Raw genomic sequence first — 24,944 nt, 5'->3', positions numbered from 1 at the left:
TCTAGGATAGATTATATGCTAGGCCATAAAAACCCTCAATAAATAAAAAAGGACAGAAGTAATACATGGTATCTTCTCTGACCAAAGTGAAATGAAATTAGAAATCAGTAAAAAACCAGGAAACTAAAAATATGTGGAAAGTAAACATGACACTTCTAAATAACCAATAGGTCAAAGAAATCATAAGGTACTTCGAGATGAATGAAAATGAATTTATGAGATGCAGGAAAAGTGGTACTTAGAGGAAAATGTATAGTATAGATGCCTCTCTTAGGAAAGAACAAATATTTCAAATCAATAATCTAACCTTCTACCTGAAGACACTGGGAAAAGAAAACTAAACCTAAAGCAAGCAGAACGAAGAAAATAATAAATATTAGAGCAGAAATTAGTGAAATAGAGAATAGAAAAGTGAAAGATTTTAAACATTTGATGAAACTTTACTGATTATAATAAATTATATTAAACTTTTTTTAGTTCATGTCTTTTATTAACCCCTATATGATTACTTGTCTTATGGTTTCTGAAGCAATGGGTCAGGCAACATTTGCCACAATAATGTCTGTCGAAGTGGCTGGCCATAAAAACTCTTGCACCATATTTGTCTGAAGGGTACTTCCTATGAAAACAACTGATGTTGCCACTCTCATTCACTTTAAAAAATTTTTTATTGTATTTTTCCATAACCATTTAGCCCACTTAAACCTTCTGCCCCCCAACAATCACCACACTGTTGTCCATGTTCATGAGTCCTTTTCCCCTTTTATTCGATCCTTCCACCCCCTAACCTCTCTGCCCCATAGCTGTCTTCCTGCTCTCTCTGTCTCTACCTTGCTTGTTAGTTCAGTTTATTCATTAGCTTCTACATGTGAGTGAAATCATGGTATTTGTCTTTCTATGACTGGCTTATTTCACTTAGCGTAATGTTTTCTAGGTCAATCCATGCTATCACAAAGGGTAAGATTTTCTTCTTATTAATGGCTGACTAGTATTCCATTTGTAAATGTCCCTTAGTTGTTTTTTCTACTCCTCTACTAATGGACATGTGTGTTGCTTCCATACCTTGGCAATTGTAAGTAACATTGCAATGAACATGCAGGTGCCTATATTCTTTCAAAATAGTGTTTTGGCTACCAAGTTCATTTTACAAGGCCAAAATTATCCTAATTCCAAAACCAGGTAAAGACACTACAAAAGAAGAAAATTATAGGCCAATATTCATGGTAAACATAGATGCTAAAACCCTCAACCAAATATTAGCAAACCAAATATAGCAATCCATCAAAAATATCATATCATATACCATGATCAAGTGGGATTTATTTTGGAAATGCAAGGTTGGTACATTTGCAAATTAGTAAGTGTGATTCACCACATAACCAAAATGAAGGATAAAAACCATATGATCCTATCAATAGATGCTGAAAAACATTTGATAAAATCCAGCATCCATTCATGATAAACATTGTCAGTGAAGTGAAAATAAAAGGGACATACCTAAACATAATAGGCTATATATGACAAATCCACTGCCAGCATCATATCAACAGGCAAAAACTACAAGTGTTCCCCTTAAGACTGGGTTAGAAGACAGGGATGTTCACTTTCACCTCTCCTATTCAACATAGCACTGGAAGTCCTAGCCATAGCAATCAAACAAGAAGAAGAAATTAAAGGCATCTAAATTGGAAAGGAAGAACTCACCCACTTTGTAAGTACTTCAGGACAGCCAGCCTAACTTTCTTTCTCTTATGCTTATTCTTCTTGGAAGTGGTGTAAGACTTCTTCCTTTTCTTAGAACCACCACAAAGTCCCAATACAAGATGAATAGTCGACTCCTTTTGAATGTTGTAGTCAGACAAAGTATATCCATCTTCCAGTTGCTTGCCAGCAAATATCAGTCTTTGCTGATCAGGAGGAATTTCCTTCCTTATCTGGGATCTTGGCCTTCACATGTTCTGTTGAGGGTTCTACCTCATAAGCGATGGTCTTCTACATAAGGTTTTTCACAAAAATCTGCATCTTGGTGGTAATACCACCATAGATGGTGGGTTAGAAAGGCTAAACATGTCTGATTATAATAAATTGTATTAAAATATTTATAGGAAACATTAAACAAGGATTATTTATTTTTCACAAAATAAGTGACATATTTTCTTACATATTTAAAAACACCTCTTATATACCTGTTGTCAGAAGCTACATTTTGTGAAAGTGTCTACCAGGCACTCTATTTTTCCTAATTCAAGTTCTATTTGGAAACTGTTAATCAACCACAAGTCCATTTCAATTCCCAGATTTTCAGAAATCTGGCCTAATAGGGCCCTGGTTAGGGTATGTATGTAGCAAACCCATGCCTGGTTACTTGTGCCACCACTTCCTGCTATGTGGCTTTGAATAAGTTGCTTGGTCTCTTTGAGACTTATTTCCCTCCTCTGTAAAATAGCAGTTAATTTTCTCAATCTGAGAGGAATTGTGAGAGAATATACACAAAAGAACCTAGTTCAATGTCTGACACATATCAAGTGCTTGATTAGTATCTATTCTATAATCATTTCATAATTTAAAATGGAATGACAGCCTAATTAGCCATAGGGCATGAATATACATATATAGATATGCCTGAAAGAAAAGAGTTGGTGAAGGAAGTAATTAATGTTCAATCCTATGTACCAGGCTTTGGTCTAGTCACATTATGTGTAGCTGGACCACATACAGCTTGTTTGACAGTTTGGACTGATTTTACTCTTTTAACAACAGCTAAAATACTCAATTTGGACAAAATATACATCCTGGCCTAAATTGATTATTTTAGCAATAGGTTTTAAAGGTCAAATATTTGCACCCTTAAAAGACAAAACCACTTATAGTTTAACTTTTTGTTGTCATTGTGTATGTTTAGTGGTGTAATAAATTTTACCCCCTGTGTCTTAGGTAAGCACACTTCTTAGATGTACAATTCTGTTGACTATTTTAGACTACTAGCTAGTGGCATTTGAAGGGATTCAGAACAGGCACCCCCAGGATGTGCCCATTTGACACTTGAATGATTTTGAGCTGAATGCAGTCAACAACATGGAGGCTCACAAGGAACTTTTACATCTCCCTTAAAGAATCTAAATTAAGGTCCTTGAATATCTTAGAGTTATCACCAGAAATGACTTTTGTGATCTATGTATATGGCAGAGCAAACACCTAATTAATACCTGCTCTTCTTATTGTCTTATGTCTTATGAATGACTTTTCTCCCCTCTGAAGCCCTAAGGCTCTTTACCTCATTTTTAGCTCAGAATGTCATGTATATCTCACTTTATCTTTCTGTATCTGAACCCCTCACATATGTGTGTGTCTCTATCTCAGGTATGTGTTCCCATATATATGTTTGTAAGTGAATTTGCCTATTTTCTCTTCTTAATATTTTTCATGTTGATTCAATTATTAGACCAGGCAAAGAACCTAGAAGGGTAAAAGGAAATTTTTTCCTCCCCCACACATTAAAACTTTAAAGCACATTTATAAAATGATAGGCAAGATTAAATTATATTATTACTCAAAGCATATTTTGGCAGGCACTTTATGCTTACTCTGTTTATTGTGGGACTGGTGGCTTTGAAATTGAATATGCTCACTAGTAATACAAGCTTCAAGCCAAGTTTGAGGTTAGCACTTCTCAAAACATTAACTTGAATATGAATTACCTGGAGATCTCATTAAACTGTAGATTCTGATTCATCAGGTCTGGAGTGGCACCAAAAGTCTTCATTTCTAACAAGTTTCCAAGGGTTGCCAATGCTCTTGTTCAAGGACCACACTTTGAGCAGCAAGATTGTGCAGAACTCTGGAGGGCTAGGCAAGAGTTGGAAATAAGTAGAGCTAGCCTGCTATTGTATAACATGGTCCCAGCTATCAGTTCATACTCTCTGAGTTTGATCTACTACCTTAACTGAGTGCTAAAATAAGTTAATGACAAAATCAAAGGCATTGAATGGCAGTAATTCTGTTCTTAAGTTTTGCATATTTTAGTGATTAAGTATAGTAATTAAATAATACCATCCCTACCTTGTCATGCATTTTCTGTAGTTCCTTTGTATTGTCCATTAGCCTGTCCACCTCTCCAACCTCTTTATACTGTGTCTCATTGAATATCCAAAGTGGTGTACGTGAAGCTTCTCCATTTCCATTCTCTAGAGCTCTTAGCTGCCATTGACCCTGACTATATCTATGGCAAAGAACAATGAATAGAAGCTGCTTAAGTCTCAGCAAGACTTTTGTTATTACATGAAAATAATCATTTGTGATTATTTTCCTTAAACTCAGGCCTGATTTTTTTAATACCTTAAGTGAGCATTTACAGAAACTTCCAGGGAAGCTAATTTGAAGTCCTTAGTCATTTAATTAGGAGTGCAGATTGAAGTTAACCTGTAGAGTCCATAGTATGTAGAGCTTGATTTTGTATGTAAGTTGACTTTACAGACATCATTTTAAGATGTGTCTAATTCAGTTTTTAATATAAAATAGATATGGCCTGAAGTGTAATGCATGCCATCTGATTTGTTACAGAACACAAAAATAGTTACAGTGAAGACAAGAGGAAAAAGAGAACCAGGACATGGGGAGGAAGAACTAGCCTGGCTGATGATGTGGCAATATTCAAAAGCAGCTTATCCCAAGCTAACAGGACAGACAGCACAAGAGAAAGAACACACAGAAGAACAAAACGTTTTTTATCCCAGCCACGGTTTGTAGAAGTGATGGTGGTAGCAGACCGACAAATGGTTTCATACCATGGAGCAAACCTTCAACATTATGTTTTAACTTTAATGTCAATTGTAAGTACATTCAAAAGAAGGTGCTTTATGAGAGTCCTAAATATGCCATTGGGGAATGGGTTTCCATGCAGTGCTTTGGAGGATCATTCAGGGCTGGCATTTCAACAATTCAGGCAAGTGACTGAGACTGAAAAAACATAAGATTATTCATTGGTTGCCATTTTATGATGACAATAATGGTTAGCAATATTGAGTCTTTATTCTGTGTTAGACAATGTGCTTCTTATTTAAAAGGAATCATTTTTAATCCTCTAGGCAACTCTACTAGGTAGGATTGTCATACCCATTTTATAGACAAGAAAACTGAGTCTTAGAGGACTTGGGTCACTTGCCAATGGTGTGTGAAAGCTTGGAGACTAATGTGAGCTTTAGGTTGTCCAGCCACCAAAACCAGTGCTCTTTGTCTAACATGTGAACCTGTACAGCCAGGTATGCATCTCCATTAAGACTTTTGGATGCTGGTTGTGAGTCAGAGTCACCTGTGGAGCTTTTTAAGTGAAGCTGCCTGCCTCCAGCCTCTTCCCTAGGATTCTATTTAGCCCTGGGGTGAGGTCTAGAAATCTCTCACCGTATTTTTTCTAGTCCCATTTTGAATTGAAAAAGCAATATATTTGAATTATTTTAAAAAAATCAAACACAACAAAAGACCATCAATGAAAAATAAGTGTCTTTCCCTACCCATGCTCTCAGGCCCCTTCCCAGAGGCAACCACTATTAAGTTTTTTTGTAAATGTTTCTAAACAGCTCTGCCCAATACAGATATAATGTAAACAACATATGTAATTTTAAATTTTCTAATAGTCACATGAAATAAAACACATAGATGAAATTAATTTTAATAATGCATTTTGTTCATTCTAAGCCTTCAAAATCCAGGATGTTTTATACCCACAGCCCATCTCAGTTTGGACTAGTCACATTTCGAGTGCTCAGTGACCATATATGGCAAGTAGACAACACAGCTCTGGACATTTCTTAAGCATATATGTGTGCACATACAACTTTTTTTTTTTCAAACAGAAATGGAGCATTGTCAGAGACTCTTTTATACATTGCTTTTTTCTTGAAATATTGAAGATTGTTTTCTATAACAGTCTGTATGATCTTGCCCTCATTCATTTTAAGCTTCAGCTTAAGATTCCTTTTAATCCATTGACTCTAATTTATTTGAACAGGAATCTACTATTAATACATTCCACCTATGTATATGAAAAGCAGCCATGTTTGGGAACATTGCTTTAGAGTTTCCGAAGTCTGTGGTTTTCCTTGTCTTTCCTGGCTCACTGCTATGAACCAGTCCCTCATCCCATTCCACACCCCAACCTGCCTCCCCTCTATGGTCCAGTTACCCACCTTCTCCACACTTAGGCCCATGTACCCTAGCCCTCTCCTGTCCTGGATCAGAGAAAGAAAAACCTAATTAGACCTTGCACGGACTCAACTCCATTTTCTTTTCTTAAGATTTATTTTTAGAGAGAAGGGAAGGGAGTGAGAAAGAGAGGAAAAGAAATATCAACGCGAGAGGGAAACATTGATTGGTTGCCTCTCACACCCAACCAGGAATCAAACCTGCAAACCAGGCATGTGCCCTGACTGGGAATGGGACTGGCAACTTTTCACTTTGCAGGATGACACCCAACCAGCTAAGCCAGACCCATCAGGGCTCAACTCCATTTTCAACCCATAAATCCAGACCTACCCTAAGAATTTCAATTGCAAGCATATTACTTTGGGTCAGACTGATGAAAGTTGAGAGTTCCAGCTCTGCTACTCATCACTGTATATAGTCTTGAATGAGTTACTTAATTTCTTTGAGCCTTAGTTTCCTCATTTCTTGAGCAGAGTTTAGAGTAATACCTAGCCCAGGGTTTTGCTATGAGACTAACTGCAAATGTATATTCAGTTTTCAGCAAGATTTAGTCCACAGTAAGTATTCAATGAATGTTAGCTCTCATAATCAACAATAATGACGAAAAATAGGTTACCAAGTCATGGAGAACAGAAATGGGTGATAAACATGAAGAACAGCAATATTAGCAAAGATGTGGTCAAAGTGAGATTTTATAATTCGATAATCCAGGACATCAACTGGGATGAAGGAGCTTGATAACCATGTGACCTCCCCTTTGTTAACATTTTTTAAAAAATGCTAATATTTGGTATTCAGGAATAAAGACTTCTATATTGGGTTGGAGCTTAGATGGAATAACAAAATTGTCATCAAACTCTTTGACTCTTTGCACTATTTAACACCTGCTGTGTGCACAATGGCACCACTCTAGATGTTAAACCTTATTGTTTGTATGTGTATTGGGATAGTTCTGAGAGAGATGTACCATATACCAAGTGAATCGATCCAATAAAATTTATATTTAAAAAAAATAATATGTGTATTTGGCATAGAGAACTGTTGAGTTGCATAACCATGCAATTTCCAAAGAAATGGCCTTCAAATTTAAATTTGTTAGAATTTATTGTTATTTAAAATTTCCATCTGCGAACAATTTTACAAAGAGACTTTAATGTTTATTGAATGAAAATTCAAGACTCAAAAATGCATATGTTTGTTGCATGAATTGTAAAAAGAGGTGGAGCCCCACATAAGAAGTAAATTGCTTATTGCTTACACAGAGTTCACAATTAACTTTGAAAAATTTATCTCGGTTGCAGGTAGCCTCTATCTATAAAGACCCCAGTATTGGAAATTTAATTAATATTGTTGTTGTGAACTTAGTTATGATTCATAATGAACAGGTAATAAAGTTTTTTTCTTCTTTCTTCTATCTGTATCCAAAATGGCACATCTAATTGGTACAATGAACCAACCATAATTTTTTTCTGTATTTAGGAAGGACCTTCCATATCTTTTAATGCCCAGACAACATTAAGAAAGTTTTGCGAGTGGCAGCATTCGAAGAACAATCTAGGTGGAATCCACCATGATACTGCTGTTCTTATAACGAGGTATGAATTTCTTTTTCTTCACATCTCTCAGTTTCCAGTCAAGTTGATGGGATGAGGTTGTATATTGCTGGTAGCCAGCTCCCGTTACAAGGTCTTTCAACCTCAGGACTATTGACATTTGGGAGCAGATAATTCTCTGTTGTGCAGCTATCTTGTGCTTTACAGGATGTCTAGCAGCATCCAGGGTCTCTCCCCATCACTTAACAGTAACAGTGTGACACTGTTCCCTCCCCTCAGTTGTGACAACCAACAGTGTGGTCAGACCACACAGGTTGTCAAATGCCCTCTGACAGTGGAAGTGTCAGGCAGGCCTGAAGGAAAATGACCTTACCGAGGGGCAGTGGTTCTTCAGACTGAACTAGTTGTTACCAGTCAGGACACAGTCCCAGTAATGCCAACCTCTGTGATTTTGTAAGAATTCGGATATGTGGATTTTTCTTAAAAGTGAACTTTCCCAATTTTGAAGTGGTAGCTCCTACTTCAAAGATATTTAAAAAGCTGTGCAGGGCACCAAAGAGGTCTGCTGGCCTAGTACTCTGCCCACCACTCACCTCGGACATGGTCACAGGCACACACTTATAAACATGAAGGAAAACATGTCTGTCAGGAATCTTTGTTAAGAAAACACAATCACTTCCTTCAATGTATGAGGAAAACTCCTGGTCAGAGAGGTTTCTGCTTGTTCTGTGGCCACTGCTGAGGCAGAAGACCTTTCAATGTAGTTTTTTGTCTTTAAATCAGTGATTTCCAAACTGTTTTTGAGTTGAGTTGCATAACCCTGACCTTGTTAGTTTGTTTTTTGTTACCCCCTCCCTAACATGGGTGCTGTTGTGAATTCCTAGAAGACCCTAAAGTGTTTACTTGTATTGACGTCTCCTCTTTGGTGTCATCAAGGCCCTAAGTCTGCTTTGCTTTCAGACAGGATATCTGCAGAGCTCATGACAAATGTGATACCTTAGGTGAGTGTGCTGTGTGTCTCCTCTCTGGCTACATGTTTTTATTCTAACCACAACTGCTTTTTCAAGTAAATCTTTGTTCTTTTCCTCCCAATAGGCCTTGCTGAACTGGGATCCCTGTGTGATCCACCTAGAAGCTGTTCTATTAACGAAGATAATGGATTGAGCACTGCTTTTACAATAGCCCATGAACTGGGCCATCTGTATGTTTCCTTTCCATATTGTCATTGAATTCAGAGTGACCTAAAACTTTTCTTCCTTCACAACAGTAAACCTTCCCTTGACTTTAGAGGGTGGGAGACACTTCTTGAGTGTTTTGAATTATAGAATTTGTAGGATTGAAGACCTTGGAACCTAGCTGGGAGAAATAACCTTGATTTCAGAAGGCTGAGTAAACACAGTGCACCCTCTTTGGCCATACCTCATGAGGCTCTTTGGTTAAACTACACACATTTTCTAGGAAAAGTCTAATATTCTCCTTTCCTACTGGAAGTTGGAGGAAGTGGGCCTCTCCAAACCATCCACTGAAGCCAAAGGCATGTCAGCCAGGAGAATTTTACGACTTGGCATCTTTGCCTAGGAGGGTTCCCATTATTGCCCAGGCTCACAAGATTTTCACAATCCAGATCATTCCTGGTTCTAGTTATATAAGTTTATATAATTTAGACAGTTAGCCTTAGGAACACTGAAATCTCTCATGGAAGAGAATGAACAAAGATGGAGCAGAGAAAACATTTACTAATTGTGGTCACTAAGTGGTCATTATGAAACTGGCTTTCCCTTTTTGTTCTTTTAGGGACATCAGGGCTAGAACATGTGGCAAAAGAGTGTAAATTTGCTAGAAATTATTCTGATATTTGAGCTGTATTATTTTCTTTCTAGAATAATTAAATTACTTATATCTTTATGAAATAATTTTCTCAGGTATCACTAATATAGTCATATATCAATTTTCAGGTCATATGTTAACTTTATAACTATAATCATCTACTGAGCACACTTTTTCATTCACCAGTCTTATGAGGGCACCTATGTGCAGTGTGCCGTGCTGGGCATAAAACAAGGTGCACATACAGAGGTATCACCAATTCAGTCCAACAAATAATGAATATATTTAAAAACTAGTACCTTTCAAGCATATGTTAAGTGTAACCCCTCTTCTTTTCTCTAAAGGAAGTGTTATCAAACACACAATATTTATGGCACAAAAACGGCTTGGCTTTCCATCAAATAATAGTGGCAGGCCAGGATCCTATTAGTCAGCTTTCTGTCTTTTTGGTTTCTGAAATGCTATCATGATACTCAAGGTTTTTTTGGAACTGAGTTTGAAAACTACTGATCCCACCATTGTTGCCCAAAGTACAACAGCTTTAGCACTACTTCTGAAAGAATGGTCTGTGAAAACAAGAAAAGGAGTTTCATAGTCATGATTTTTTAAATTTTTCAACTATAGTTTACATTCAATATTATTCTGTATTAGCTTTAGGTATATAGCAAAGTGGTTAAAAAATCATGCAGTTTACAGAGTGGGCCCCTGCTGCTTTCGAGCACCCACCTGGCCCTATACATGTGTATCACAATATTATTGAAGATACTTTCTGTGCCATAACCTACATCTCTGTGACTGTTCTGTAACTACCAATTTGTACTTCTTAATCCCTTCACCTTTTCTCCCCAGCCCTCCAACTCCCCTCCCCTCTGATAGCTGTCAGTCTGTTCTCTGAACCTATGAGTCCTTTTCTATTTTGTTAATTAGTGTATTTTGTTCATTAGATTCCACACGTAAGTGAAATCATGTCGTATTTGTCCTTCTCTGTCTGACTTATTACTTATTTCACTGAGCATAATACCCTGTAGATCCATCTGTGCTATCGTGCAAAAAATAAAAGTTTTGTAGTCAAGTGATTTTTAAATTTTTAAAAATTTATTGGAGTGACATTAGTTAAAAAATTACATAGGTTTCAAGTGTACAATTCTGTAATACATCATCTATATATTGTATTATGGTACTGTGTGTTCACTACTCAAAGTCAAGTCTCTACCCATCACCATTTATCTCCCCTTTACCCTCTTATACCTGCCCCACTCCCCTTTCCTTCTGGTAATCACCACACTGTTATCTGTGTCTATGAGGTTTTTTCTTAATTCCTTCCCTTTTTTTTCATCCAGCCCCCCAACCTTTCTTCCCTCTGACAGTTGTCAGTCTATTCTTTGCATCTGTGAGTCAGTTTCTATTTTGTTTATTTTGTTCATTAGATTCCATATATAAATGAAATCATGTGGTATTTGTCTTTCTCTGACTGGCTTATTTCACTTAGCATGATGCTGTCCAAGTTGCTTCTCAGCCTTTTGGCTAATATCAAGTGTAGGATCCATTTTTATCAGTTTAACAGTAAATTGATTTTTAAAAATGTATCGTAGTGTACCCCTGGTTGGAGTCACAAGGCTAAATGGTATAAAGTGAAGGCTTTGACAACTTCTGTATTAAATTGTTGGTTTTGTGTAACTCTCTTTTCCCAAACTTATTTTAACAGAATCTTTTAGGGATTTTTGTTTGTTTTGTATAAAATTTAGTAAATTCCTTTAGAACTTTAAATAGGATAGATTTGATCATGAAAAATAGGTTGCATTTCAACAGGGCAGCTATTCCTTTCCTAGGAAATAGAATTGGAAAAGTTGCAGAGACAGGAATGTATTCAAAGGGCACATAATTTTTATTAACATTTCTTCCTAACATATGGCTAAGAAAAATACACCATTTAAATAAATATAATTAATTTTCTATTAATTTACTTCTAATAAGAGCTTATAAACTTCTTTAGGCAGCCAGCTTATAAAGTTGACACTTTGAAGAAAGTGAGAATATTAAGTAGCAAAAACTAAATATTTTCAGCTGTAGAGAAACCTAAATTCATAGTTAACAAACATCTTCCTGACACAAAAACCATGTTGTTGGCATTGTTTTAGGAGCTTTCACTTATATTATCTCCCTTAATCTTCATTATCCCCACAGGTAAGTATTGTTTCTCTGTGTTTGACTTAGCGAGATTAGACCGGGCTCCCAGCTCCGGGACAGGCATCAACTGAGGGCCAGACACCCAAGTTCTGGACTGAATTTTTCCACATTCTGCTTGACTTGAGGAAAATGTATGCTGCTTCCCCTATCTTTAAACTAGGATAATACATATATTATCTCAGTTGTGTCAGGAAGTGGAGTATGAAATAGTTAATGAATGATGTGTGTTGTTATTTAAGCAAAAAATGTATTCCTAACATATTAAGAATTACCTTTGTTTTAGTGCTTAGTCTCATATAGTTAGTTTTGCTCACATTTAAGGAAGTGAAAATCCACAGATTTTCTAATGAATCTTTTAAAAATTACATGCTAAGTTTTTCCAGTCATGACTTTCTGATAATAAAAAACCCAACAGTTATTGAAAGAAAAAAGCAGTTGTTCTTGTATCTGTTGAGCATTATTGGCTGCTTCAAAAACAACTCCTACCTTCTCATACAGCTTCATAGACACAGAGTTTAAGAGGAAGAATTTCAGAGGTTAGGCACCTCTACTGGATGTCGAAACCTTTTCACAGTATTCCTGACAATTCCACAACTGTCTAACAGCAAGGAATATAGTTTATATATATTCCAAAGCAAGAGGTTTTAGAATCAGACTGAAGTAGATTCCAATCCCAGCTCCCCCATCTTAGTGCTGATGACCTCAATCAGTAATTACATCTCAGTTTCCTTATGTGTAAAATGTAGATAGTAATCATATTAGTCATTAGGTCAAACAGCTAATTAAATGAAATAAAGCATCTGACACATTTAACACACTACCCAGTGTGTTGTGAATACAATAAAAGTTTTATTGTTGTTTCATAAGTGCTTAATGTATATTATCAAGCTTCTGCTATAAGCAAATGTACCTGACATTTGAATGAAAGGAATTTTTTTTTACGTGATGAAATAAACTGGATTTGTCAAGTCCTCGTGAGGATGGGGGTTAAGCATCAGCCCCCTTGCACTACAGAGAAACAGCTAAACTAAGATTTGGATGCTGTGCTTGTTGGGTTTGTTGATATAGGCAGGGTACTAACTCAGCAGCTGGGAACTAGAAACCTGGGCAGTCATTGTTTTAAGCAAATGCTGTCTCATAAGCAATAAGAACTGCTTTTAAGTTCAACTGAGACAGTTTGAGTTTTTCCACCTCACAATTTCCATCAGGTAATTATTCCATCTGTCCATTATTGTGGGGCCCAAAATTTTAAAAGAAAAAGAAATCAAACACAAGAGAAATCAATGGACTGGACTTCACAGGTTTTTATCCCAGCTTTACTTTCATATGAAACAAGTCTACACACTTCTGACTCACTGATTTCCATATTTCAAGATGAACTGGTGAAGGAAATTTTTCCCTACATGTTCAGTTAATCAATCATATGTATCAAATTTGTGTTTGGGGAAAGTCATCCAAAGAGGACAGCCCCTCTGAGCTTCTTAGCCAGTGGATAAACACTAAAGCTGATAATGACATGTAAATCATACAGTTGATGTTTCTGGACTGACAAATGCTTCCTATCATTTTTCCCTACTTCATCTGGCAAGTATGTGTTAATCCTGTGGCCAAGTTCTTTCCTAGGCCCAAGAGGAGGACATTGGTACTTCATCACAGCCATCTGGGGTTTTGGGGAGGGACAGGGGCAGAGGAGAGAAACCTGGGTTAATTTTAAACTCATTTTATGCCCAATTTTTCAGGAAGCCAGTATCAATCAATTGATATTGTATGAAGCAAGAAACTATTTGCCATCTTTGAGTTAAGCCAATTGAAGAGGCATGTCTCTGGTTTCCATGCTTGCAGCCTTCCTTAATTGTTTTATTGTGCATGAACTTCACATACCTTTATAATGATGTACCTACAGGGTTATGACCTTTGTCAACCTGATCTGAAGTGGAGGAGATGCCAACACCCACAGTGAGCCTCTTATTAGAAAGCTTTGGCTGCAAATTTTGACATTTGAGTGACTCTTTATATTCACAATGTTATCATAACCTGCCAAATCTTGCCTCTATAAATTGGCCTTTAACCGCTTATTAGGAACTACGACTACTGTATTCCAGCACCAACTACAGAACATTCAAAGCTTCTGCAATTCCAGAAAGTACACTTAAGCCACATAATGGCTCAATCCACATTTTTTATACATTATAGGCACTGCATATTAAATTGAGTGAGAATTATATTTTATCACCACTGCATTTCTAATTGTCTAGTTTTGTTCTGCTTACCAGGATTCGGGTTTTTATCCACAATGCAGTAGTCAGTTTAAAAATTTTTTTAGACATGTACATTCTTGAAAGCAATTATAACAGCTCAATCTCTTTGTGTTTATTGACAGTCTCATCCTTGTCTCGTTGGCCTTAGGTTTAATATGCCTCATGACGACAGCAATAAGTGCAAAGAAGAAGGAGTAAAGAGTCCCCAGCAAGTTATGGCTCCAACATTGAACTTCCACACCAAACCCTGGATATGGTCAAAGTGTAGTCGAAAATATGTCACTGAATTTTTAGAGTAAGACTTGAACTTCGTTTTAGCACAGACTTCTCGTGTGTTCCTCCATGTAGTAACTTAATTGTGGGAAAGAAAATGTAGAGTCAGGCATTCTTTTTGCATTGTTATTTTTGTTGACTGACATTCCTTGAAGGAGGGGAAAAATACTCTCTGCCATCTGTGCAGCTTATGTCCTTGCCGCAGTTTAGAAGATTACAGACTGAGCTAAAAAGAAGGTTGGGATCTTACAGAGAATGTGTAAATGTTGCTTTATTTCTGGTAAAGATAGGAAATCTAGATGTTCAGGTGTTGGGAGAGGGACCATGAATGTGATTACATGATGAGGGAAAGCCACAATATTTATGAGCTTTAACTTAGTCATTTTGGCTTGGAAAGGGGTAGGATAGTGAGACAATCCCCCAAAAGATTATCTGGGTGGATGAAAATTGCAGCAACCCTCCCTGTTGTTGAATGGAGGACATTCTCTCTCTCTCTCTTTCTCTCTCCCCCTCTCCCCACCCCCCACTTTTCTTTCTGTCTTCCTCTCCCTCTCTCCCTCCCTCCCACCCTCTCTGTCTTACACACACATACATACCTTCTCTCTTGTTTTGTTTTTTAAGCTTCCTGCCAGGCTGCTCAAAGATCCCATTACATTATACAATATTCCTGTGTCACAGATTTATTGCTTTTCTCTCCCAGAAGTACAAAAGGTTAAGTGATTGTCCTAAGGTCACTGGGTGTATATTTTTACAACCACAGGGAAGAGGGGGTTTTATTAATCAGAACTCACTGGGTGTGAATTTCATCCAGAAGTGTTTGTAGAAATATCAGAAGAACAGGAAGGCTGTTGTTTTTCCGCTTTAATCAGATGATAGGTGGTTCTTGATTAATTCACTCATGTATTCAGCAAACATTTACTAAATATGTGCTGTTACAGAAGATGAAAAGACACTATCTTTGCCCCTAAGAATCTTACAGCCTATTAGAGAAGATGGTAAAAAAGAAATAAATATATAAAAAATATAATTGCCTTGAAATATGATAAAAGCTGTCAGAGGTACACATTTCCTACTGTGTTGTATACATAGCCAAAGAGTATACAAACATATACTTAACGTAACATAACTATATAAAACATAACTTCAGCTCCTACACTTAACCTTGGATGAAAAGAGTAAAACAAATATAAATAACTGTCCTCTCTACCATTACAATGCCGGATGACCTTCCATTTCATCTGGAGGTGTCAACAAGTCATGTGTCACCCATTGCTCTCATCATCTGTACTTTTTGTTTTCCATAGCATTGGTTACGGCGAGTGTTTGCTTAACAAACCTGAATCCAGATACTACCATTTGCCTTCCCAACTGCCAGGCCTCCTTTACAACGTGAATAAACAATGTGAATTGATTTTTGGACCAGGTTCTCAGGTGTGCCCATTTATGGTAAGTGTTTGGAGGTTGATTCTGGACCTCTTTATTCATAGTTTTCCATTAGATTTTCACTCTAACATAAACCACTCATGGAAAAGTTGGGAATGGTCATTGACTCTTAAGGATAATACTAACAATGATGGTGATAAGCAGTCACAGTACTCAGTGATGGCAGGTGCTTTGCTGGCACTTTCTCATTTCACTCTCAGGACAGCCCAACAGGGAGATGCTGTTATTGTTTTCTTCACATTGTGGGGAAAGTGAGGCTCAAAGAGGGCATGTTGCAGAGCTGTAATGGCAGAGTTCAGCCCTTTTTTCTCCTCGTCTCCTTTCATGACCATTGACCTGTCTAGGTGACTTTTATTATAGGGACTCTTCTAGATGCAATAAAAGTAATTCATGGGACAAACCTGTTTCCCTGGTTTAGCTCGTCAAACCTGTGTCCTGTGACTACCTGGGGCTTCAAGTCGTTTCTGGTGGTAGCTCAGCTGATGGGTGTGTGATACTTTGATGTATGTGTTGTGGACATTTCGACGAATGATATGATCTGGTGGTTATCAGATTTCAAATGTGCAGAACTGTGCTTCTTTGGGGTGCCTCATTCTACCTCTTTGGGTGTATGTGTTTGTTTTGCTGAAAGAAATTTCAGAGATTGCATGGTGAATTGAGAAGTACAGTGATTCCATGAAAATAACAAAATATTTTGACTAAAATTTATTCATGATTATACTTATTTCTGTATTATTCATTACAGTGAACATTAGGAGTAATCCAAGTGCCGTACAATAAAATGGGTCAGCAAATTATGGTGTCTCCATTTAGTAGAATACTATACAATAATTAAAAATTAACTGCACATAGGAACATGTTCCTGATGTTTTAAATTAATAGGGTAAATAATTATTTTGTAGAGTATGTTCTCAACTGTAAAAGGCAAGAAAACCTGGGTAGTTTGAGGCTTTTCTATTTAAAAAATAAATTATTAGAACTTTCTGATTTTTTCTATTATGAGCATGGTTTAGTTTAATAATCAGGAAGAAGTGTCTAAAATGTATGCTCTGAAATAGAGCTAAATATATCAACTTGGGTAATACTAAAAAATGCTGTGTGTGTATGTGTGTGACTAGTGAGTGTAAGCAAGTTACAAGGCCTATCAGTATATTCTGAAATGCTGAATAATATTGTTTGCTTAACGTTGAAATGTATGTTATTGTTTGATACTTACATATTTGTCATAGAGCAATGGGAATGATAGGATGGCCACCCTGCGTGACAATGTCATCTCTGGGAGAAGGGAAAGGGGTTTGGGATTAAGGAGGAATATACTGGGCCTTCACCTGGGCCTGGGGAGTTTCCTTTCTTTAGTTGGGTGGTAGGTTCATGCTTATCCATTATATTGCTATTTGTGCTTGTATGCCTGAAATGTTTCACAATATTTTGTCCCTTCTTTCTACTGATAACCCCTAAGACCCTAGTAAACAGTTACTTTATGACCATGGTAGTATACGGACTACTAAAAGAAAACACTAGTTTTGCCGTCAAGCCAAACCAAAACTCAAATCACAGCTAATCACAGCGTAACTCTGAACCTAATCTCCCGTCACACCTCCTCACAAACCTCAGCTCTCATCACACAGCTCCAGTGTGCGAGTGCGCATGCTCCTTCATCTCTGCCCCAGTGTCCTCATCAGCAGCCGGGGGAGGGGTTGCTGGGCAAGATGCCACTCTGTGATGCATAGAAGCCCCTTTTTTTACACCATTTCAAGTCCTACCAGGCATACAAGTGTGCCTCATTTACTGCTCTCTCTATCTCTTAGAATACTTTATCACTTATCATACCAGGAAATAAAATTCCTTTCCGCACATCACTGGCAAAACATTCATTGAAAGGAATCCTTGCCTTGTTTGATATCATCTAACCATGTTGTCACTGAATTGTCGTCTCACTGAAATGAGCAGATGCAGTGTCGACGACTCTGGTGCAATAACGGGGACGGAGGGGATGGAGCGAGCAAAGGCTGCCGGACACAGCACACACCCTGGGCCGATGGGACCGAGTGTGAGTCTGGAAAGGCAAGTAACGACCTAACCTTTCCTTCTCTTTTGGACCGGAAATGGGCAACATTTTAGCTGCGGGCTCAGTCACCACTGTTTAGAATGTAAATAAATGCAGTGTTTTAGCATATATAATACTTTTTTGAGGCAAGAGGTTCAGCTTTGCTATTGAAAATTGTGAAAACATTATTGTATACTATTGATGTGATAGACATGGCTATCACTATTGCCTCCATTTTAAGACATACTTTTTCTCATTTTCGAATTTCCAAAATTCCAATGTGCATTTTGATTTATGGCTACATTTAATGTGAGGTAGCATTTTTCTTCTTTCTGTCTCTTTTGGGGGTGGCAGTGGAAGTCTATTATTAAATGATGAAGCATCTTAAAATCAAAGAAATCCAGAAATACATTAAACTTACTGTGTTCACTACTAGCTTTTCCCAACCTTTGTCCCTTTAAGAAGTGATGATGTCACCTGGGATGTATCCAAGTCCAAATTCTCATTCAGTTATCTTGGTTTCCACTTACTTGTTACTAACCAAACAAAATCCACTACTTGCATAGCCCAGTGATAAATAACAATGTCCCAGGCACCTGGGTATGATCAATGTAACATGCTTCATCTCATGTCCATCTTAAAAGAAACAACAACAACAACAAGGTACTATGTGATAGCATCATTATCACTCAAAAATTTGGTGAGAACATGTTTTAGACATAAACCCTGATTTTTTAAAAATCCACATGAAAAATGGCATTCTGTCACTGAACAACAATGCAATCCTTAGACTCTATTCTGAGCCTCTTGTCTTTCTTCTATATATTTTTCCTCTCTTCTATCTTCTTCCCATTGTCTACTTTGCTGACTTTTAATATTTTATTCTCATCTCACTTTTTCCCTCCACTTTGCCTTGTAGAATCAATGGCACCAGAACATTTCCATGGAAGGAGTACTAAAGAGATGGCAGAACTTAATTCTTTTTCACTCAATTTTACACATAAGGAACAGAAAAAATAAGTGACTTGCCCAAGATCATACAGTTTGTTCAGGGCAGAGCCCCCAACCCTGGGCCCCTGCTCTCCCTAACTCCCTCTTTTGTTTGTTCTGAAGAGGCTGAAGTGTACTGTCATGGCTATAACTGAGCTCCTTCAGTTTCCAGTGGTCACATAGGGGGACTAGTGGTTTCTTCATTCATCTTTCATCTCTTATGGAATAAAGTTACATGAACTGGAGGTCATAAAAGGTGTTTGAAAAACACAAAGTTCAATACAAAAATAAAAAGTTACAATGAAGATGATTTTATACTTGATTTGGTGACTAAGCCACCTCAAGTTATTATTTCTTAATGGCTGGGACCTCAGCAATTATGTATACCCCTTTCCCCAATAACAACCTCACCAAAACTATATACAGACATAGGTATAACAACCTTTGTACCTTTCATTAGCTTAAAAAGAAATACATCTCCTTGGTCATAGCAAATCTTTAACTTTTGGGTGGACATTTAACTCAACATGTTGATGGCTGAAGATCATAGCTTTGAGTGGAAATATATTTCTTAGATTTCCATGGCAGCTGCTAAGAATTCACTCATTGTTATGAGATGAAGTGGCCTCAGAGTCCTTCTAAACACAGTGACCCAGACAGCTGCTACCAGTTGATGGGAGATGACAGTAAACGTGATACTCATTTGATGATTTGGTTAGTTGGCTTGATATAGAGCCAGCCAACTCTATTACTTGTGTTGAAACTGTTTAATGTTGGAAAAAGTCACTGGTATTGTGTTGTGGTTTTTAGTGAATCCGAGGTACCCACATAATATGTCTATTTCTGACACATGCTATTGCTTTAAAAACCATAACAAAGAAGGATTCTCAATAATATGATGAAGTGAATTATATTTAGTAATATTGTCATGAACAGGCTGCCAAATGCCATGTAGTGATATGGTATCCCAATCAGTTGGGGAACACAGAAGAACTTGGGAGGATGTCTGTTGTGTCTTTTCTAATCTTCTGTTTTTGTAACAGAAGCAGAAAACAAGGGATTGCAGGCTAATCTTACACCTGAGGGATGGGCTATTTGGGACATCTTTCAGAAGACTTTTTTGATGTGTGTTTGTGTTCAGCAAGAGTCAGGGACTTCGAGGCATTCCAAAGGGCAGGTTCAGAACACTTGCAGAGAAGCAACCCTGAAGAGAAAATGATAGGTGCATTTTTAGTTGTGTTTTAAAAAATTGAAAAAAATGCAAAGTGGCCAAGTCTAGTAGCTTTTATTAAAGATGTGGGTAAATGTGTTTATTCCCCTGAAGAATATTTATGCATTTTACAAATGCCAGAGATGGTAGATATGTTGGCATAGAAATTCTTTGGTTCTTTCATTTTGTTTTCGTAGAATTGGCAGTAAAACCATATGCCTTTCTCTAGCAAATTCTGACTCCCTTTACTGAAGGGTTAATTTTTTTTCTTTCTCTTCTTTCTGCCTTCTCCCTCAGCAGTGATCTGTCTTGGGCTGCTGACACCTTGTTATTTTGATGAATGACTCTAATGTCTCTTTCTTTTCTTCATTCTCTTGTTAAGTCCATTAACATTTTTATTTTAACCCTGTTTGTGAGTCTCAGGTTTGAAACTTTTGCTTTAAACCTCATTTGTATGCAATTGATCACCAAATTCCTTCTCCAACCTTTTTTAAGGGGGTTTGGGAGCTACTTAGGTAGAATATCTTTTAAATGGCTCTGGACACTTTTAGGAAAGGCTGACTTTCCTAAAAGGAAACTGTATTTTGGCTGGGGCCCCACTATCTGCTTAATGCTTTGGTATGACATAATGGCTATTCCAGCACGTCATTATTGTTTGTCAAATTTGCCTGGAAAAATAGATGATCTTGGTACATTTTTGCCAACCAGCCCTAATTTCCAGGCTCTGTCATCTCAGGTACTTCCTCTGTTTTTCTGAGGTTCTTCTTTTCCTTTGGATACCCATCAATGGTCATATCAGTAAGATAGATTTCATCTGAAGATCAGTTTTCAGTTTGAAGTTTTATTTTTAAAAGGGACCATGTGAGGACATTTGAGTGCAGAGCTGAATGATAACACTATAGTAATGCCAGCACCTATGTCCTTATTTTGCTCTGAAGTTTATTGTTCTTGTGCAAGTAGAGTCTATGGGATAAAGAGGTCAACAGACTGAAGACTTAAGTGTCAAAAGGAGAAAAATGTATTCCCAGGTCATATCTCATTATGAAACCCCATGAATAGGATTTTTTCCTTACCTTATAGAATTTATAAAATGTGTATGTGGCACCAAGCCTGGAAGGCTGAATTTGGGTGTCAGCTATGACCTTAGTTATATATTAATTAGAAATTTTGTTAAGGTCAGACCCAGTTATCATAGTGTAAGAAAATTGGCCTTCTTCTGACAAAAAAAAAAAAAAAGCTAGCCCAGAATTAAACAAGTTATGGAGCTGTTGTGGTAGTTCCACAAAATCTTCAGAGACCCAGACTTCTAATTTTTTTCTGCTCCACTGTCATATGCAAATGGTCTTTTCCCTCAAAATAACAAAATGGCTTGTGGCAGCTCCAGCCATCAAGTCTGAGTCTTAGGCAGAATGAAGCCAAAGAGCAAGGAACAAATGGGCAAAAGAACCTTCCCAGAATCTCACCCAATGAATGCTGCTGACATCTCTTTGGCCACTCTTATCTGTACAAGAATCTGGGGAAATACAGATTCTATACCTAGGATGAAAGGGACAATGGATATCAGGTGCACAACTTAGTCTTAGCCTTGCCTAACCATTTTATTTATTTGATTTTGTTTTAAATTTCAATCTTTATTTAGATGTCAAAAATTGTTCACATTTGCTCACAATTGAGAGAGACACAGCATCTGTCACAGTTAAGAGGACACTCTGGAGTCAGATTGTCTAATGATTAGGCTCTGTCTGTTACTGAGGTTTGGCCTCAACCCCTTTTTACCACCATTTTCTTTTCTGTAGAAATGGGGGTAATAATAGTACCTACTTCATAGCATGCTGTGAGAGTTAAGAAAGTTGATATATGCTTAGAACAGTGCCTGAAAAATATCAAGTATAAATGTTTGCCATTATTATTACTAACTTTATTGAAGTGTGGTCCCTTTTGTGCTCAGCTGTGTATTAGGTGCTGTAGATATACTATCTCATGGTATACTCAAGACAACTTTGGCAGGTAAGTCTTCATTTTTCATCTGTGGAAACAGAGTTCAGTGACTTGCCCAAGGTCACAGTTTGTGGAAGCTAGACTTTTGCTCACTAAGCTTTGTCCCTGCACTGTCCAGTATGGTAGCCATTAGGCACATGAGGCTGGTGAGCGCTTGAAATGTCAGCCTGAACTGAGATGTGCTTAAGTGAAAAAACATACCAGGTGTTGAAGACTTAGTACGAAAAAAGTATTTAAAAACTCATTTCTAATTTTGTATTGACTACTTGTAGAAATAATGTTTTGGATGTGTTGAGCTAAATAAGAGATTAAAATTAATTTCAGGGATTTTTTTACTTATTTTAATGTGGCTTTTAGAAATTTTTTAATTTGTTTAAATACATGACTCAAGTTACATTCTTATTAGGTAGTGGTGCTCTGGACAAAGCCACTTCTCCCATTTATCTTTATGTGCATATGTTTCAAGAATGCTAGAGAGACAAGCATACAGGGATTTGGGGGAGTGATGTGATCACTTCTGCCTCTGCCCACATTTCTCAGATATGGAGTTGCCCAGAATTTTTTGGACTCAGCAGAACCTTTTAAGCCTCAACCAAACAGCCCAGGGAGATGTGTCCTCAGATACTCTAAGAGAATAATTCCAAGGAAGAAGGTACAGAAGAATAGGGAAAGTTAATTATACTCTGAATAATTTTTCACCAAGCCTTTCTGGGACCAGCCATGAAGACTGAGACCTTCACTTGCTTCTTATTTGTCCACTTTCCCCGCATATACCCTCCTCCCCAGCCTTTGTGGCTCCACACCTGTGTCTTCCCTGTGGATAAATCACGGCAGAGCCACTAGCTCTGCTTAGAGATCTGAGTGAGCCGCAGGGCGTCACCCTCCTGCCTCCATGGCTGCTGCTCTTCCTTTGTCCCCTGCTCAGTGACCTCAGCTTTGTGTAAAGGCCTCACACCCAACAATGGCAAAGGGCTGAAATGGGCTTCTTGACCCCTTTGTCCTGCTGAGGACTTTTATTTTTTGTTTCATTGTAAATATCATGGCCTTTTTCCTGCTCCAGGCTGGAGGTTGTGAAACCATTGGTATCAAAAAGGAATAAAGTTTAGGGCTCTCTATAATGTGTCCATTTTGCCTTAGTGTTCTCTGTGTGCCTTGGTGGAATGAGTATATAGGAGTCCTATAACTAGCTTTTTTTCCTATTTCCATTCAATTGAAATTGAGTTTTCAAATCCATGGGAAGCAATAAAGCATTATCTTTTTAACAGGTTCACAACATCTGTGAGTCTAGTTAGTGGAGATTTGCTGTGCAAATCTACTAACTCATTTTGGCCCTATCTGTAGCCAGTCTATTTCCACTCCTCTTTTATTCAACTAAACTAATTGAGCACTTCAAAGCCAGCCACTGGAGTTACCCTGACAGCCTCTCATTGGCCAGTTTTATTTAAGCAAATTGTAAATGAAGACAGCCTAAAATCAAAAGTATGAGAATAAAATCCCTCCAGTTTCCATTATTCATATGGATGATGAAATTGTGCCATGTCACACCAGCACACAGGAAACATTCAGAATTGGGTGTATTTGAAAGGACAGTGGGTCTTACAATGTTTCAAGCACCAAGCTATCCTTCATTGTTCCCCTTATAAAATACAGCACTGCAAGTTTGGATTTTGTGTTCCCAAAGAAATGGAGGGCCCTGTGACTGATGGATCCTGGGGAAGTTGGACTCACTTTGGAACCTGCTCAAGAACATGTGGAGGGGGCATCAAAGTTGCTATTCGGGAGTGCAACAGACCAGAGTAAGTCCTAGAACTCATCACTATTATTAATGACATAGCAGAAAAGAAAAATGCCCAAAGGGAAAATTTAACTGAAGGCAGATAAAGAGCTCTTTCCAGATTAAGAGAGTGGGTAATCTTGACGTTTGCTAAAACGAATGGTGTCCAAGCTCTATCTCTGGGTAATTCCCTTCTGTATTATTCTTTTTTTCCCATGATCCTTTATTATTAAAAGTTTTGTCTAATGAACAGTAGGTGCTTTTATATTGATTGGCCTGTTTAACAATTTTGATAGTCAGACATACCTCAGTGCTCTCCCACTTCTAGAGTTTGGGATAGATAGCATGCTAATAAAGTGAACAGATAAATTTTTCACGAGGAAACAAAAAGAATGGTCATTTCTATCCAGATTGTAGATAAATATGCCCTTTCCAGTTAGCTCCTGAAATGCTAAAAAGGGTGCACAGACCCCCAAGGCAGCATTAGCAGATCCCAAGGGACCTGGGACAGCAAGCCAGGAACTACTTTTTGTATCAATCTAGTTGTTTTACAGTTGAGATACCTGAGGTCCCTACTGCACAACCTGACAGTTTATAGTTTGGGAGTGTCCTGCTTGTCAGGATAATTCTCATTATGTGACCAGCCTAACCTTGTTAAGACCTGCATGTTCACATAAAGCCAGTGGGTTTTTTTCCCAGCATCTATTAATGGTAGACCTGTGTTTGCTGGGGAGGCTGTTTACAAGTAGGTTTTAAAAATTGCTATCTTTGTTTTGAGGAATGACATCCAATTTTGTGTGACTATAAGATGTATCAAATTTAAAGGAGTATAATATAATACATGACATTATTGCTGCTGAACCTATATAGACTGGGGGCCCCCAAGAAATCTTCACAGATTAGGAGTAGTTTTTAGATGTATAAAGCAGCAACAACCATTTTTAAAGAACCTGCTTCTTTGGGATGATGTAAAATGATTTTGCCCAGCAATATTCATTTTTAACAGCCTGCAGTAGGGGTCGCAGACTGGATTGTAGAGAGAAACATGCATGTAAAGCAGCAAAGTGGGCTGGTTCAGTATTGTATTATATACAGGATTATATACAGGATTGTACTGCAGAGTGATGGAGAACAAGTGCTGGGTGCTCCTTGGATCCAGCTGATAGTTCGCAGATAGGAAAAGGGC

The 24,944-nt window shown here is 37.6% G+C and overlaps 1 protein-coding gene and 1 pseudogene across 1 annotated transcript in view; one reads left to right on the top strand and one right to left on the bottom strand.

The window, feature by feature from the left end:
• ADAMTS9 (ADAM metallopeptidase with thrombospondin type 1 motif 9) overlaps nucleotides 1–24,944 on the top strand; it is a 165,864-nt gene that overhangs the window by 25,454 nt on the left and 115,466 nt on the right. Inside the window, exons 4-12 of the mRNA XM_045832055.1 lie at nucleotides 4,561–4,829; nucleotides 7,500–7,583; nucleotides 7,678–7,793; nucleotides 8,712–8,752; nucleotides 8,847–8,952; nucleotides 14,172–14,318; nucleotides 15,601–15,742; nucleotides 17,690–17,803; nucleotides 23,635–23,780. Of these exons, the coding sequence (XP_045688011.1) occupies nucleotides 4,561–4,829; nucleotides 7,500–7,583; nucleotides 7,678–7,793; nucleotides 8,712–8,752; nucleotides 8,847–8,952; nucleotides 14,172–14,318; nucleotides 15,601–15,742; nucleotides 17,690–17,803; nucleotides 23,635–23,780 (1,165 nt within the window). The remainder of the gene's footprint in view (nucleotides 1–4,560; nucleotides 4,830–7,499; nucleotides 7,584–7,677; nucleotides 7,794–8,711; nucleotides 8,753–8,846; nucleotides 8,953–14,171; nucleotides 14,319–15,600; nucleotides 15,743–17,689; nucleotides 17,804–23,634; nucleotides 23,781–24,944) is intronic.
• On the bottom strand, nucleotides 463–2,022 carry LOC123814310 (annotated as a pseudogene).

The sequence above is a fragment of the Phyllostomus hastatus genome, unplaced genomic scaffold, assembly GCF_019186645.2.
Source record: "Phyllostomus hastatus isolate PE091 unplaced genomic scaffold, TTU_PhHast_1.1 phas_contig_16, whole genome shotgun sequence".
Lineage (NCBI taxonomy): Eukaryota > Metazoa > Chordata > Mammalia > Chiroptera > Phyllostomidae > Phyllostomus > Phyllostomus hastatus.
The sequence above is the reverse complement of the archived record's forward strand: the minus strand, read 5'-3'. Positions and strand labels throughout refer to the sequence as shown.